This window comes from Bombina bombina, chromosome 1, assembly GCF_027579735.1.
Source record: "Bombina bombina isolate aBomBom1 chromosome 1, aBomBom1.pri, whole genome shotgun sequence".
In the NCBI taxonomy this organism is placed as follows: domain Eukaryota; kingdom Metazoa; phylum Chordata; class Amphibia; order Anura; family Bombinatoridae; genus Bombina; species Bombina bombina.
The window spans coordinates 1,059,377,360-1,059,395,449 of record NC_069499.1 but is presented as its reverse complement, the minus strand read 5'-3'; the positions used below and the strand labels follow the sequence as shown (position 1 = coordinate 1,059,395,449).

General features: G+C 37.3%; 1 protein-coding gene across 1 annotated transcript in view; it reads left to right on the top strand.

The window, feature by feature from the left end:
• The window catches only part of ARFGEF2 (ADP ribosylation factor guanine nucleotide exchange factor 2), a 471,542-nt gene that overhangs the window by 274,170 nt on the left and 179,282 nt on the right, over positions 1-18,090 (top strand). Inside the window, exon 15 of the mRNA XM_053716931.1 lies at positions 6,679-6,884. Coding sequence (XP_053572906.1) covers positions 6,679-6,884 — 206 coding nt within the window. The remainder of the gene's footprint in view (positions 1-6,678; positions 6,885-18,090) is intronic.

Below are 18,090 nucleotides of genomic sequence, written 5' to 3'. Positions count from 1 at the left end.
GATCCTACTGAAGTATGAGGCCTGTTGTTTAAATGCAACCACTCCGAACGGAGGGTTATGAGTGCCAATCTAGGTTGGTTGTTTGGGCTTCTCGTCTGGTATACGGATCTGTTTTTGCAGACGTCATCATGGTTCTTCAGGTCCCCGGGGACACAGAACCATTATTCTATTCTTTGGAGTTGGGAGATGTGTGTGACCTATGTGGTCTGGTGCCGAGTAATTAATGATTTGCATTTTCACTCAAGGTTCTTCTGGACGCTGACTCTTTAGCCTATTAAGCATTTTATTGTGGCGACAGAGTTTCCTTCCTTCCCGTCTTGAGTGGATCATATGGTCTGGATGCGCAGGCATGTTCTTTCTCTGCTTAGAGTTGTTACTCTAAGAGTTGGTGTGCAGGGGTTCCCTGCCTTCTGTGGGGAGTTGTGAAGCTCTAGCTTTTGCCTGCTTAAGGAAGATTTTTGGAAAATAGATCCTTCAAGGATCTCTGGCTGTTGCCTCTTCCTGTACCCTTAGTCTGACCGTGATCTTGACGTTCAGGTGTCTTTACGTCCTTGTTGCAACTCTAGCCTTGGGGCTTGTCAGTGAAGAGGCGAGGTCTGTTACGGAGGGCCGCCCTTCTGGGGTCAGGTAGTTGACCATTTATCCTTGATGCTCCGTTAGGGGCTTCGTGGGCGGTGTCTTCAGTTCGATACTCTGGGATGGCGAGCAGGGTACAGGGTTCTCCTTCGCCTTCAGGTGTTGGTTGCTACCTTGCCTGTGTGTGTAACACATGTTAATGCTTGCCTACGAGATTTCTCTGTGATCCAAGTGCCCTGGGTGCTGAATGTTAGACCTTTAAGGAGTCCTTTGTGTCTCTTGGGGTTTGAGGCTATTGCTAGATTGCCAAGCCTACGGACTTTAGAGGTGTGTTCCTCCTTGTAGGAGGCAGCTTAGGGTTCCTCTGGAAGTTGGATATTCGATTGATTCCTTTTTCGAAGACTCTGACCTAGGTCTGTGTCTCTCCTTGGATGTTTGTGGATGGTTTGATCTCACGTTAGATGTTTCTGGTCCTGCGGGCCTCTCCGTAGAGGCTGGGGCTCTGTGAGAGATGCCTCTCTGTTCGTGGCTTCAGCTTTAGGTCCTTCTGATGGTTCCCTACTGGTCTTCTGGCGCATTTACGATGTTCCTGTAGACTCCAGGTATCTTTACCTGGGTTGGTGATATGGCCGAGGGGTCTTCCTCTATGGTAGGGTGGTTTTCCGTTGTTTAATTCCCTTCTCTTCTAGAGCGGGGGGTAGGGTTCTCTGGGTTCGGAGTTACCTTAGTATTTGGAACGACCTGTGGGTCCTTGGTGTCTTGCCTTGTAAGGGTTTTTCCCTTCTTGCGTTTCAGAATCCTGGAAGGGGAGTTGCAATGTAGTGACTGGTTCCTCCGTTCCTGCAGCGGGAGGCTGAGGTTTTGATTCCTGTGGGGCTCCGGCTATATGTTAGATTCTGATATATGAATGCTGAGGGTCTGAGGGCCTTCTTGGAATTTAAATATTCTCGCACCTTGCCACAGAGATGGTGCACATTTACAGATCTTTGACAACGCTGTTATCTTGACAAACCATATTATGCACTTTAGTTAAGCATGCATAATACAAAGCAAGAACTGTACTTTTCTGTGGAAACTGCATTTTTTTTATATATATATATATATATACATTTATGTAACAAATATATATATATATATATATATATATATATATATATATATATCTTTAAAACTGTGTAAACTTAAAGTGAAGGTAAACTTTGAATGAAAGCCCGTTTTTTAAAAATACTATTAAAAACAGAGGCACTTTCATTCATTAAAGTTTACAAAAGCAGCTGTTTTGATTAAAAACTTACCTCTCTTCTTTGCACAGCCAGAGCAGCTTCCCCCTCCTGAAAATCCTCTTTTCATACGTCATCAATGATTAATGCGGCTTCCTCCATTCACAGCATGGCCTCAGGCAATGACTACCCTGGGGGGAAAGCGGTGATTGTAGGAAGCCGGATTAGTCATTGCTGACGTGGGAAGAGAGGAAATCTAGGTGGGGGAAGCTGCTCTGGCTGTGAAAAGAAGAAAAGGTAAATTTTTTATCAAAACAGCTGCTTTGTAAACTTTGATGAATGAAAGTGCCCCTGTTTTTAATAGTATTTTTAAAAAAACGGGCTTTCATTCATCAAAGTTTACCTTTACTTTAAGCTAACCAAAGTGCAAGGTACAGCTACAAAAAAAAGAAGCAACAATACACATTCTACAAGATGCTGGAGCCTAGTATATATATTGAGAGCTTTACCAACTGGCTTCTGTAATGGGTTAAAATAAAGAACGTCTTTAAAAAGTGCGCTTCAGGTAAATGAGGAAGAACAATGGCAGGTTGAGTAGAAGTCATATTACTACCCAGCAGATTATTTCCCTTTTAAATAGTACTCTTTTACATGCAAAAAATAACCCTAGTGATTAATTACTGCATTATTTAAAAGGACATTAAAGTCAATTCTTTATTTATACATCAGAAATTATTCACTATGTTCTTTTTCTTTATCTTACTATATGTGTTGTGACCAAGTAGGAACATGTACAGTATATGCAAGCTCCTGCCCATACCAACCAATCACTGCTGCACCTAAGACGGTCATGGTTCTACATTCCACAATATGTACTCTAGCTTCTCTAGGGGGAGGAGTGGAAACACTACAATTTAGAGTTAAAATACAGTAAAAGTGGGCAAAATAAATCCTGAAAGTTCTTTTCTTTATTTGTGCATTATAAACATTTTATAAGACAGTCTTGAATAAATATACATTCATTTAAAGGGTTTTTAAGATTATACAAATTTTTTAGCATGTAGATAAAAGGTGTAAATGAAAATGCATTAGGTATGTTGGACTACACCATATTGTAGAGCGTGTATTGTTGCTTCTTTTTTTTTGTAGCTGTACCTTGAAATTTAGTTAGCTTAAGTTTACGCAGTTTTAAAGTTATGTAACAAATATATATATATATATATATATATATATAAAATGCAGTTTCCACAGAAAAGTACAGCTCTTGCTCTGTATTATGCATGCTTAACTGAAGTGCATAATACAGTTTGTTAAGATAACACCGTTGTCAAAGATCTGTAAATGTGCACCACCTATGAGGCAAGGTGCGAGAATATTTAAATTCCAAGATGGTGGCACCCATTTTTATCATAAGCAGCATTTTCTTTTTTTTTTACAAAGAGAAACATGGACAGAGATGACCATTAAAGAATACACTATTAGCACTCATGTAGACTTATGACACAAATTGTGAATATATATTCTAAAAAGATAGACTACCAAATGGTAAAGAGAGTTCACTTGGAACATTAAAACATAACTTTTTAGATACGCAAAAAACAGGAGATAAAATAAAGGGATGTGCAATTAAAAATAATAGCTTACTGGGCTGTAGTGAAAAACAATCTTTGTATCACATTGGATGCCGAGGTATAATGGCTACAACTTATTAGGCATACTTGGGTATACGTAATTTAGCTTGCAATTGCTTATTAATGCTCAGCCAATAGAATTAATAAAATTAACCCGTGTTATTGCAATACAACACAAGGTAAATAATATTGTGCGGAGCTTGTATTTAATATTTAAGTCTTGCAAGTTCAGAGGTTGTGTCTAAAGATCTCTGAATAATACCAGAGTCTGTGTTAGCACAACTTCTTATTGTTTTAATTTAGCAACACGGTGCATAGAGCATACATATACTTTAATTTGAGAGATCAATATTATAATGCATACTTAGGTATCCATATAAATAATTCCTAGTAACGCTGGGTTTGGTAGAGTAATTTGGTTAATTACCACTAACCAAATAGTACCCAGAGTGTTTGGTTATCTACAAGTAACATATGTTCAATTTTATCCTAATATTGCATAAAGCGTGATTTGGATTTAATTTATAAAGTCAGTGTGATTGGTGCATATTTAGGTATCCATATATGTCAATTCACAATAACAAAACATTGAGTGTTTGACCTTGATTTGTAATAGTATAGAGATATATAACCATCAATGAGGTGTGAATACTATGACTTTTTAAGCAAGAGTAGTTTCTTTATAAATGTTCTTTAGTAATCGATTGTGAGTTCCCTTGCAATAAATTGCAGATGATTTATAAAGAGCATTAATATATTGGGTATATAAGGTATATTGTGATGCATACTTTAGTTACAGATATCCTTATCCATAATTGTTTTTACACATACTGCTTCACATACAGCTATATTTATACCCCCAAAATTATATTGGTTACGGATAATCAGCTTCAGTATAAATAGCAAAAATGATTGCCTTATTCAGTCGCATAAAATCGGTATAAGCTAGTATGTAATATTTCGCTATCTTCGGTTGAAATTACCGTTTGGGTGTATTGTTTGGGTAAAAAATAAATCCTGACCCTATGGGTTGGTAACGATATAATTGTTGTCGTCGAGTTAATCTATGTTGCCATAACAAAATATCGTGTTTACCTATAGCTGATTCTTTAGCTGTATGATGCAGTGTGTAGTGCTGCACTGGTCTAAATTACTGTTTGGATGTATCACTTGATAGTGATAATTTTGATCTAATGTGTTACAAATTATAAAGTAAATTGCTATTAGAGATGCTAGTCGCTTGTTTATGTATCACATGTAAATAGGTGATACAAATAATATTGAGTTTATATATTAGCTCTCTATAGCTAAGAGAGTAAAATTTAGTTACCCTCTCATGTGCTCGAAAGTAGCGTGAATGCCAGCCCAAGTATCCGATTCTAGTGAATTATATCTGGCGGTAACTGCCTACATAGTCTTCACTACTATTGTGTAGAATGATTTATAAGTATAAAGTAATTCATGTAGAGCGTAGTACCGATAGATACAAAAGTACCAAAATACCTTTAGCAAATATTGTCACCCCAGATTAAGCTAACCCTAACATACACAGGAGCTCCCTGACTCCTCACCATTGCCCTAACATGTTTCGCTGTTTCCACGGCTTTCTCATCAAGTGATACATCCAAACAGTAATTTAGACCAGTGCAGCACTACACACTGCATCACACAGCTAAAGAATCAGCTATAAGTAAACACGATATTTTGTTATGGCAACATAGATTAACTCGACGACAACAATTATATCGTTACCAACCCATAGGATCAGGATTTATTTTTTACCCAAACAATACACCCAAACGGTAATTTCAACCGAAGATAGCGAAATATTACATACTAGCTTATACCGATTTTATGCGACTGATTAAGGCAATCATTTTTGCTATTTATACTGAGGCTGATTATCCGTAACCAATATAATTTTGGGGGTATAAATATAGCTGTATGTGAAGCAGTATGTGTAAAAACAATTATGGATAAGGATATCTGTAACTAAAGTATGCATCACAATATACCTTATATACCCAATATATTAATGCTCTTTATAAATCATCTGCAATTTATTGCAAGGGAACTCACAATCGATTACTAAAGAACATTTATAAAGAAACTACTCTTGCTTAAAAAGTCATAGTATTCACACCTCATTGATGGTTATATATCTCTATACCATTACAAAGCAAGGTCAAACACTCAATTTTGGGTTATTGTGAATTGACATATATGGATACCTAAATATGCACCAATCACACTGACTTTATAAATTAAATCCAAATCACGCTTTATGCAATATTAGGATAAAATTGAACATATGTTACTTGTAGATAACCAAACACTCTGGGTACTATTTGGTTAGTGGTAATTAACCAAATTACTCTACCAAACCCAGCGTTACCAGGAATTATTTATATGGATACCTAAGTATGCATTATAATATTGATCTCTCAAATTAAAGTATATGTATGCTCTATGCACCGTGTTGCTAAATTAAAACAATAAGAAGTTGTGCTAACACAGACTCTGGTATTATTCAGAGATCTTTAGACACAACCTCTGAACTTGCAAGACTTAAATATTAAATACAAGCTCCGCACAATATTATTTACCTTGTGTTGTATTGCAATAACACGGGTTAATTTTATTAATTCTATTGGCTGAGCATTAATAAGCAATTGCAAGCTAAATTACGTATACCCAAGTATGCCTAATAAGTTGTAGCCATTATACCTCGGCATCCAATGTGATACAAAGATTGTTTTTCACTACAGCCCAGTAAGCTATTATTTTTAATTGCACATCCCTTTATTTTATCTCCTGTTTTTTGCGTATCTAAAAAGTTATGTTTTAATGTTCCAAGTGAACTCTCTTTACCATTTGGTAGTCTATCTTTTTAGAATATATATTCACAATTTGTGTCATAAGTCTACATGAGTGCTAATAGTGTATTCTTTAATGGACATCTATGTTTCTCTTTGTAATGTAAATAAATACACTGCACCAACTACCCTGTGATTATATGTATTATAACAAGTAATCAACCAAGGGTGTAGTCATAACCACCGAATAGGCAGTGCCATTGAAACCCTCTTTTCAGCTCTAGAATTTTCTTGTTTTTAGTTTGACCCTTTTGTGCTCCACTCTAATCCTTGGTTTTGTCAAGGACATAATACATGCACACCATCTTTGATTTTGAATAGAAAAGAATGTTGTTTAATTACACGTTTTAACTGCAATTTATTTTCCAAATGTAGACCCAGATAGGAGACTTTTTGGGAGAGAACAATAGATTTAATCGGGAAGTGATGTATTCCTACGTAGACCAGCTGGATTTCTGTGACAGAGACTTTGTGTCTGCTCTACGCATGTTTTTGGAAGGATTCCGACTTCCTGGAGAAGCTCAGAAGATTGACAGACTCATGGAGAAATTTGCTGCACGATATTTAGAGTGCAACCAAAGGTAATGGCCAATTAAAAAAAGAAACTGCTTTATATGTTAAATTAACTACAAAGTTGTAGTAACGATAATTACCTAAAGTATTAGAAAACTGTTGTAAATTAATTGTTTCTTATCACTAATTTAGCAGTTCCAGACAATTTTATCTACTTTAGCTATTTGATTTGATAATTCTCTGCACAAGTTACATTTTGCAAACTTTAAAATAAGTCATTACAACTACTTATTGTATGTCAGTTAAAGGGATTTGGGACTAAATCAACATCCCTTTATTCCTGAAGGCTCTTTCTTTTTTCCTTCTTCATACAGAGAGAGTCCACAGCTGCATTCATTCCTTGTGGGAAATACAGAACCTGGCCACCAGGAGGAGGCAAAGACACCCCAGCCAAAGGCTTAAATACATCCCCCACTTCCCTCACCCCCCAGTCATTTTTTGCCTTTCATCACAAGTTGGCAGAGAAATGTCGGAAGATTTCGGAGTAGTTCCTTAGGAGGGGTATCTGCCCTTCGAGATGGGACTGGAGTTTTAAGTAGTCTTGTCAGCCTCAGTGAGAGCATTGATGAAAGTTATAGTCCGGAGATGCAGGGAGAGTCTTTCTGCGACACCATCCAGACTCATATTAACAGCTCCTTAAGCAATCAGCGTTGACGAGTTTCGCTTCCTGCTTTCTTCACTTAAGTCCATGTCAGAAACACTGCTACAATCTGTCAAACTTGAAGGACCGTGTTGCTGTTCCACGGCATAGATTCCGGTAAGATTGTTTACATTTTTACACATGATTAACGATAGAAGACAGGGTCAGAGTGGGACTCCTTTATGTTTATGGAATCAAGGGTTAATATCTCCTGAGGGGGATTATTAAACAGTGGGGTCTTTTAATGATTTTTGTTATGTTATTTTGACTGCTTTTGTGTAGAGACATTTTGGGGCTCATAGGCTGATACGGAACTTACAGGTTATTTTCGTTTTGAGAGCTGCGCAGTTTTATTAAGCTGGCACGCTTTTCCTTGGCAGGGGCGGTCCTGCATAAGGCACCATGTGACCGGGAGTGGTCATGTTTTGTTTTTCCATTTCCGATTCCTGACCGAGTGTCTGCGGAGAGGAGCCGATTTCTCTACCTGTCTGGGTCATAGGAGGTGGTGAGTGCCCCAGTCATTGGGAGTATAAGGTGCCAGTTGTTTTTTTGTTTGTTATTTTTTTTCTTCCATAATTTACTTTAGACGTGTTATGGAGGATTCTGATGTTTTATAGGGGGATCTCTCTGATACAGCATTTGATACCTGCGTATATTGTGAAGAGGGCTGGGTAGACCAGCCCTCTCAATTATGTTCCGTATGCCGCAACAGGGTGTTCTCATCAACCAATGTTGAGATATTAGAGATCACTGAGCCATCCACCTCTGAGGATTCTTCATCCCGTGAGGTGTGTTCCCTCAAATCTTCTTTTACTACACATGCAGTTTTCCCAAATACCGCTGCTCCTTCACCTGAATGAGACTTTTTTCCACCAGACGTTACTGCGCGGTTCCGCATGGCCATCTCTATCGCTTTAGTGGCTTTGCATCTTCCTGCTACATGCAAGCGAAGGGTTAATCCATGCACTCTTGCCCAGAGACAGTCGTGTAAGGTGACGATTGTATCCTACCAGTCTTCTCGGGGAAGCAGTGCCCTCTGAGGCTTCAGAGGTAGAACCTCCTGGGTCGGAGTCTCCTGATTTGATTCCTCCAACTGAGGAGGATTTAGTATTTCGATTTCGAATGACATGCCTGCGTTTACTTCTGAGAGAGGTTTTGGCGATGTTGGAGGTTCCCAGTACTGATCCGTCAGTTGAATCTCAGCGAGCTTGACTAGTCGAGTGGAGAGGGATGGAGATACTATTCCTTATTTTATATATATATATATATATATATATATATATATATTCTTTGTTTTCTATTTAGAATCCCAGTTCCGAGCTCTGAGGAGTTTGTGTCTTATCCACAAAAGGAACAGCACCATCCAATCAATATAGTAAAAATCTTCTTTATTGGGACATAACCAAAACACAGCAACACGACGTTTCGGTCAAAAGACCTTAATCGTGTTATAAAATCAAAACTTTAAGCCACTCCTTGTATACCCACTTTGGGGAGGTGATTCTTACCTTTTCAGGTGTATTTTAAACATTTCATTATAAAAATGTATTTAGCTCCATCTAGTGGTTATAAATGGCCATTGTTAATATTACATATGACTTGGAATTTCACAAACCCAGCAAAGAATTTATACATCTTAATAAATTTATCTACACATCAAAGTATTATATATATACCTTTTCTTGGTCTCTTTACCTGTGCAATTATTTGACATCTTAACTGGGAAATACTATGACCTGCAGTTAGAAAATTATTAGAGACAGGGGCTTCTTTATTACCACGACGTATATTTGATTAATGTTCGTTTATTCTATCTCTTACTCTCCTAGTGGACTCTCCAATGTAAATTTTGGAGCAAGGACATTTGATCAAATAAATAATATAGTCAGAATTACAAGTAAAGAAACCTTGTATTTTATATTTCCTTCCATTTAATGGATGGACAAAACAATCTCCTTTTATAATGTTATTGCAGTTGCAACACCCTAAACAAGGAAAGCAACCTAATTTCGGGGTAGATAGTACAGATTTAATTTTTCTTTTATTTGAACCAACATCTGCTTTGATCAATGTATCTCTAATATTCTTATTTCGTCTATACGCAGGCATAGGTACCTCTTGGAAATCCACAATATTCGGATTCAAGTCTTTAAGAATGGGCTAATACTTTTTAATGATCTTATTTATCTTACCACTTAAAGGACTAAATCTGGATACAAAAATCATACGCTTATTTTTAGTTTTTTCATGTCTCTTGTTTTTATTATATTCTCCCTTAAGAATAGTTTGTCTTGGTATACTATCAATCTCCTTTATACAACGCTCAATTAATGGCTCTGGATAACCCCTCTGTACAAATAAATTACCCATTTCTTTCAATCTAGTGTGAGCTAGCTGATCATCTGATACAATTTTCTTCACCCGTAGTAATTGGCTTTTAGGGAGATTATTAATCAAAGGTGGATAGTGAGCGCTTTCATATTTCAATAGACTATTTATATCACTATCTTTTCTGTACAGATCAACCTTTAACTCCCTACCTCTCTTATAGATCGTGGTATCCAAAAAGTCAATAGAATCTTCGCTACACACCAATTTTAGTTTAATATATCTAGTAGAGATATTCAAATCTGCTACAAAGGCCTGCAATGAGTCAATGTTGCCCCCCCCCCCCCATATGCCAAAAATGTCATCTATGTATCTAAACCAGCATAATCCATATTCCTGGAATGCTCTCTGAGTGTATACAAACCTCTCTTCGAAAACATTCAGAAAGACATTGGCATATGTGGGGGCGACATTAGACTTCATTGCAGTACCCTGGCATTGTATGTAGAAAAGATCCTGGAAAAGGAAGTAATTACAGTAAAGAACTAACTGCAACAACTCAAGAATAAACTCACATTGAAAATTAGTAAATTTACCACTAGTGATAATGGTTTGTCTCATAGCACCCATGCCACTTTCGTGTGTAATCGATGTATATAGAGATGTTACATCTAATGAGAAGAGAATTCCAATGAATCTAACTTATTAGATTATAAAGTGTCCAGTGTCCTTAATGTGTGACATAGATTGAATAGCGAAAGGTCTCAACACTTTATCTAAATATTTGGACACATTAGATAAGATAGAGTTTGTACTGGCCACTATGGGGCGTCCTGGGGGGGTATGCCTATCCTTATGTATTTTGGGCATTGTGTAAAGGACTGGTATAGAGAATGTTTCAGGTACTAGAAATTTTTGTTCTTTTAAAGTAATCAGTCCATTACACACTGCCCTATTAACACAGTCAACCAGACATTTTTTAATCCCAAAGGATGGATCAGTATCTAGAGGTTTATACACATTCTGGTCTTTAAGCTGCATATCAATTTCTTGTATATAATATGCCTTATTAAGGATAACTGTAGCGCCGCCATTGTCGGCCGGTTTGCAAATAATATCTTTATTCATTCTCAAAATAGACAAAGCTAGCCTTTCGGCTTTAGTAAAATTATTCTGGGTATTAGACAATAAAGATACACCATTTTTCTCTTTCAATGCATCAATATCATTGAGTACTAACTGTATAAATGTTTCAATACTGTTACTGTGGATATTAGGTGTAAAGGAACTTTTGTTTCTCAAGTCCAAAGCACTCAGTGATAAAGAGTCATATTCAGATGATATATTATTAACTCTCAACAAATTGTCAGTTCTAGTCTCCATAGAGGAAAAATGTGCCTTTAACTTTATATTCCTAAAAAAGGCATGTAAATCTCGTTGTAACTCAAAGTCACATTTTGCCATAGGACAAAAAGACAGTACCTTCTGTAACACTTCCTTTTCAGTATCAGTAAGAGTATGGGAGGAGATATTTACTGTTAATTCCGGTTGTTCTGGGTATTCTTGCTGCGAGTGATCCTCTGGGCTTTCGAAGCGGAGCTCTTCTTGTCTGCGGCGGTGTTTGCGGCCGCCTCGCTTCCGTCTGAGTCCCCCGAGGAATTATTGGTTGATGACGACTGACTTGTGTTGTTTTCACGCATGCTGCGTTGTCTACGCCAATGGGGTGCGCCAGGTCTCCTATCATCGTGAGTATCCTTCATCCAACGATGTACATTGTCGTTGCGGTAATCTTCTTCATCTCTGTGAAATTTTTGCCGCTTACGACTCTCTATGGATGATTTTAATTCTGTGATTGTTGTCTTGACAGATGAAAGAAGTTTATCAAAATCCTCAGTTGACAATGAGGCTTTCAGCATGCACTCCAATCGTGTCAGTTCTTCCTTATGTGTGTCAAGCTCCCGCTGTAGATACTAGACTGTCAGAACCAGTAAGTCAAAGGAGCATTTATTAAGCACATGGGTAAATTTCTTGCAATACTTTTTATTCTCACGCATAAGAGTAGGTCTAACATTCATGTGCAGGCCTCTTGGGATACGCCGGACTCGATAATATTCTGCCAAGGTAGTGGCGTGTAAATCGTAGGCTAAATTCTTTTTGGATATTTTCTCATATTCTCTTGAAGAATTTTCTATTGGTGGGGTTTGTAAAAAAGTTCTTGAGCCCCGTACCAGGGTTATGATCCGTGAAGCTTCCAAGTCACTATAAGTAAAAGTTTTACCATTAGTTTCCATTTTGTTGTAGTTCTTTTGAAAACAACAATTAACTGATGCACGTAATCCTAGGCAGTCAATATATGAAGTATGCAGAGAATGGACACAGCATCAGTCTATGTAGAGGTGCACGTTCCAAGGTCCTGCCATAGACCTCAAAAAGACATCAAATCCACAAAAGGAACAGCACCATCCAATCAATATAGTAAAAATCTTCTTATTGGGACATAACCAAAACACAGCAACACAACGTTTCGGTCAAAAGACCTTAATCATGTGTTATAAAATCAAAACTTTCAGCCACTTAGGGGGAGGTGATTCTTACCTTTTCAGGTGTATTTTAAACATTTCATTATAAAAATGTATTTAGCTCCATCTAGTGGTTATAAAAGGTCATTGTTAATATTACATATGACTTGGAATTTCACAAACCCAGCAAAACATTTATACATCTTAATAAACTTATCTACACATCAAAGTATTATATTTATATATATATATATATATATATATATATATATACATCTATGAATCAATACCATATATTAGTTAAAGTGCAACCCATACAAAAAAACAATTTCAGTAGTAATATAGATACTATATCCAAAAACCTATGAGTTTGTGTCTTATGACAGGCTGGACCTGTTTGTTTTTTGTTTTACACTCTTCTTTGGCTATAGATTTTGTGCTCTTGCCTATTTTCTTTTCCGTTTAGGATATTTTTTTTTATTTTAGAGCTCTGGGTGTTTGTAGAAACTCCTTTTTTGGAAGACGTTTCGCCACTGGGATTTTGGTACTAGCGCTTTTTGAAGGTCTCTGTTCGGGATGATGATTCCCTCGATAATTTCGAGACAATATTTAAGCCACGGAGCTTATATTTATTTTGTTTATTCTCAGTTTTCCTAGCGCTGCTGTAACTTAAGACTTTTCCCATGAGTTTTGTGACAGGTATGTCGTATCCTAGATAACATGCAGGACTTGTTGGGTACTAGTTAAGTCTGTTCTTTCCTTCTACACAGGAGAAGGAGTTTTTCTTTCATGTAATTAGCAAGAGTCCATGAGCTAGTGACGTATGGGATATACATTCCTACCAGGAGGGGCAAAGTTTCCCAAACCTCAAAATGCCTATAAATACACCCCTCACCACACCCACAAATCAGTTTTACAAACTTTGCCTCCTATGGAGGTGGTGAAGTAAGTTTGTGCTAGATTCTACGTTGATATGCGCTCCGCAGCAGGTTGGAGCCCGGTTTTCCTCTCAGCGTGCAGTGAATGTCAGAGGGATGTGAGGAGAGTATTGCCTATTTGAATTCAATGATCTCCTTCTACGGGGTATATTTCATAGGTTCTCTGTTATCGGTCGTAGAGATTCATCTCTTACCTCCCTTTTCAGATCGACGCAATACTCTTATATATACCATTACCTCTACTGATTTTCGTTTCAGTACTGGTTTTGCTTTCTACTACATGTAGATGAGTGTCCTGGGGTAAGTAAGTCTTATTTTCTGTGACACTCTAAGCTATGGTTGGGCACTTTTTTATAAAGTTCTAAATATATGTATTCAAACATTTATTTGCCTTGACTCAGGATGTTCAACGTTCCTTATTTCAGACAGTCAGTTTCATATTTGGGATAATGCATATGAATAAATCAATTTTTCTTACCTTAAAATTTGACTTTTTCCCTGTGGGCTGTTAGGCTCGCGGGGGCTGAAAATGCTTCATTTTATTGCGTCATTCTTGGCGCTGACTTTTTTGGCGCAAATTTTTTTTTCTATTTCCGGCGTCATACGTGTCGCTGGAAGTTGCGTCATTTTTGACGTTTTTTTGCGCCAAAAGTGTCGGCGTTCCGGATGTGGCGTCATTTTAGGCGCCAAATAATGTGGGCGTCTTTTTTGGCGCTAAAAAATATGGGCGTCACTATTGTCTCCACATTATTTAAGTCTCATTATTTATTGCTTCTGGTTGCTAGAAGCTTGTTCACTGGCATTTTGTCCCATTCCTGAAACTGTCATTTAAGGAATTTGATCAATTTTGCTTTATATGTTGTTTTTTCTATTACATATTGCAAGATGTCCCACGTTGACACTGAGTCAGAAGATACTTCTAGAAAATCGCTGCCTGGTGCTGGATCTACCAAAGTTAAGTGTATCTGCTGTAAACTTGTGGTATCTGTTCCTGCAGCTGTTGTTTGTACTGACAAACTTGTTAATGCAGATAATATTTCCTTTAGTAATGTTACATTACCTGTTGCTGTTCCGTCAACATCTAATACTCAGAGTGTTCCTGATAACATAAGAGATTTTGTTTCTAAATCCATTAAGAAGGCTATGTCTGTTATTCCTCCTTCTAGTAAACGTAAAAAGTCTTTTAAAACTTCTAATTTTTCAGATGAATTTTTAAATGAACATCATCATTCTGATTCTGATAATGGTTCTTCTGGTTCAGAGGATTCTGTTTCAGAGGTTGATGCTGATAAATCTTCATATTTATTTAAAATGGAATTTATTCGTTCTTTACTTAAAGAAGTCTTAATTGCATTAGAAATAGAGGATTCTGGTCCTCTTGATACTAAATCTAAACATTTAAATAAGGTTTTTAAATCTCCTGTAGTTATTCCAGAAGTTTTTCCTGTCCCTGATGCTATTTCTGAAGTAATTTCCAGGGAATGGAATAATTTGGGTAATTAATTTACTCCTTCTAAACGTTTTAAGCAATTATATCCTGTGCCATCTGACAGATTAGAGTTTTGGGACAAGATCCCTAAGGTTGATGGGGCTGTCTCTACTCTTGCTAAGCGTACTACTATTCCTACGGCAGATAGTACTTCCTTTAAGGATCCTTTAGATAGGAAAATTGAATCCTTTCTAAGAAAAGCTTACTTGTGTTCAGGTAATCTTCTTAGACCTGCTATATCTTTAGCGGATGTTGCTGCAGCTTCAACTTTTTGGTTAGAAGCTTTAGCGCAACAAGTAACAGATCATAATTCTCATAGCATTATTAATCTTCTTCAACATGCTAATAACTTTATTTGTGATGCCATCTTTGATATCATTAGAGTTGATGTCAGGTATATGTCTCTAGCTATTTTAGCTAGAAGATCTTTATGGCTTAAAACTTGGAATGCTGATATGTCTTCTAAGTCAACTTTGCTTTCCCTTTCTTTTCAGGGTAATAAATTATTTGGTTCTCAGTTGGATTCTATTATCTCAACTGTTACTGGAGGGAAAGGAACTTTTTTACCACAGGATAAAAAAATCTAAAGGTAAATTTAGGTCTAATAATCGTTTTCGTTCCTTTCGTCACAATAAGGAACAAAAGCCTGATCCTAATCATCAAGGAGGGACTCACAGTCCTCTAGCTATGAAAGAAGTATCTCGAATTTTGGTTTGGGCGGAATCCAGCTCCTGTCTAATCTCGGCGGTTCATATCCCAGGTATAGACAATTGGGAAGCGGATTATCTCAGTCGCCAAACGTTGCATCCGGGCGAATGGTCTCTTCACCCAGAGGTATTTCTTCAGATTGTTCAAATGTGGGAACTTCCAGAAATAGATCTGATGGCGTCTCATCTAAACAAGAAACTTCCCAGGTATCTGTCCAGATCCCGGGATCCTCAGGCGGAGGCAGTGGATGCATTATCACTTCCTTGGAAGTATCATCCTGCCTATATCTTTCCGCCTCTAGTTCTTCTTCCAAGAGTAATCTCCAAGATTCTGAAGGAATGCTCGTTTGTTCTGCTGGTAGCTCCAGCATGGCCTCACAGGTTTTGGTATGCGGATCTTGTCCGGATGGCCTCTTGCCAACCGTGGACTCTTCCGTTAAGACCAGACCTTCTGTCTCAAGGTCCTTTTTTCCATCAGGATCTGAAATCCTTAAATTTAAAGGTATGGAGATTGAACGCTTGATTCTTGGTCACAGAGGTTTCTCTGACTCTGTGATTAATACTATGTTACAGGCTCGTAAATCTGTATCTAGAGAGATATATTATAGAGTCTGGAAGACTTATATTTCTTGGTGTCTTTCTCATCATTTTTCTTGGCATTCTTTTAGAATACCGAGAGTATTACAGTTTCTTCAGGATGGTTTAGATAAGGGTTTGTCTGCAAGTTCCTTGAAAGGACAAATCTCTGCTCTTTCTGTTCTTTTTCACAGAAAGATTGCTATTCTTCCTGATATTCATTGTTTTGTACAAGCTTTGGTTTGTATAAAGCCTGTCATTAAGTCAATTTCTCCTCCTTGGAGTTTGAATTTGGTTCTGGGGGCTCTTCAAGCTCCTCCATTTGAACCTATGCATTCATTGGACATTAAATTACTTTCTTGGAAAGTTTTGTTCCTTTTGGCCATCTCTTCTGCCAGAAGAGTTTCTGAATTATCTGCTCTTTCTTGTGAGTCTCCTTTTCTGATTTTTCATCAGGATAAGGCGGTGTTGCGAACTTCTTTTGAATTTTTACCTAAAGTTGTGAATTCCAACAACATTAGTAGAGAAATTGTGGTTCCTTCATTATGTCCTAATCCTAAGAATTCTAAGGAGAAATCGTTGCATCTTTGGATGTTGTTAGAGCTTTGAAATATTATGTTGAAGCTACTAAATCTTTCCGAAAGACTTCTAGTCTATTTGTTATCTTTTCCGGTTCTAGAAAAGGCCAGAAAGCTTCTGCCATTTCTTTGGCATCTTGGTTGAAATCTTTAATTCATCTTGCCTATGTTGAGTCGGGTAAAACTCCGCCTCAAAGGATTACAGCTCATTCTACTAGGTCAGTTTCTACTTCCTGGGCGTTTAGGAATGATGCTTCGGTTGATCAGATTTGCAAAGCAGCAACTTGGTCCTCTTTGCATACTTTTACTAATTCTACCATTTTGATGTATTTTCTTCTTCTGAAGCAGTTTTTGGTAGAAAAGTACTTCAGGCAGCGGTTTCAGTTTGAATCTTCTGCTTATGTTTTTCATTAAACTTTATTTTGGGTGTGGATTATTTTCAGCAGGAATTGGCTGTCTTTATTTTGTCCCTCCCTCTCTAGTGACTCTTGTGTGGAAAGATCCACATCTTGGGTAGTCATTATCCCATACGTCACTAGCTCATGGACTCTTGCTAATTACATGAAAGAAAACATAATTTATGTAAGAACTTACCTGATAAATTCATTTCTTTCATATTAGCAAGAGTCCATGAGGCCCGCCCTTTTTTTGTGGTGGTTATGATTTTGTATAAAGCACAATTATTCCAATTCCTTATTTTATATGCTTTCGCACTTTTTTATCACCCCACTTCTTGGCTATTCGTTAAACTGAATTGTGGGTGTGGTGAGGGGTGTATTTATAGGCATTTTGAGGTTTGGGAAACTTTGCCCCTCCTGGTAGGAATGTATATCCCATACGTCACTAGCTCATGGACTCTTGCTAATATGAAAGAAATTAATTTATCAGGTAAGTTCTTACATAAATTATGTTTTTTCCATCAGGATCTCAAATCCTTAAATTTAAAGGTATGGAGATTGAGCGCTTGATTCTTAGTCAAAGAGGTTTCTCTGACTCTGTGATTAGTACTATGTTACAGGCTCGTAAATCTGTATCTAGAAAGATATATTATCGAGTTTGGAAGACTTACATTTCTTGGTGTCTTTCTCATCATTTTTCCTGGCATTCTTTTAGAATTCCGAGAATTCTACAGTTTCTTCAGGATGGTTTGGATAAAGGTTTGTCTGCAAGTTCCTTGAAAGGACAAATCTCTGCTCTTTCTGTTCTTTTCACAGAAAGATTGCTAATCTTCCTGATATTCATTGTTTTGTGCAAGCTTTGGTTCGTATAAAGCCTGTCATTAAGTCAATTTCTCCTCCTTGGAGTTTGAATTTGGTTCTGGGGGCTCTTCAAGCTCCTCCGTTTGAACCTATGCATTCATTGGACATTAAAATACTTTCTTGGAAAGTTTTGTTTCTTTTGGCCATCTCTTCTGCTAGAAGAGTTTCTGAATTATCTGC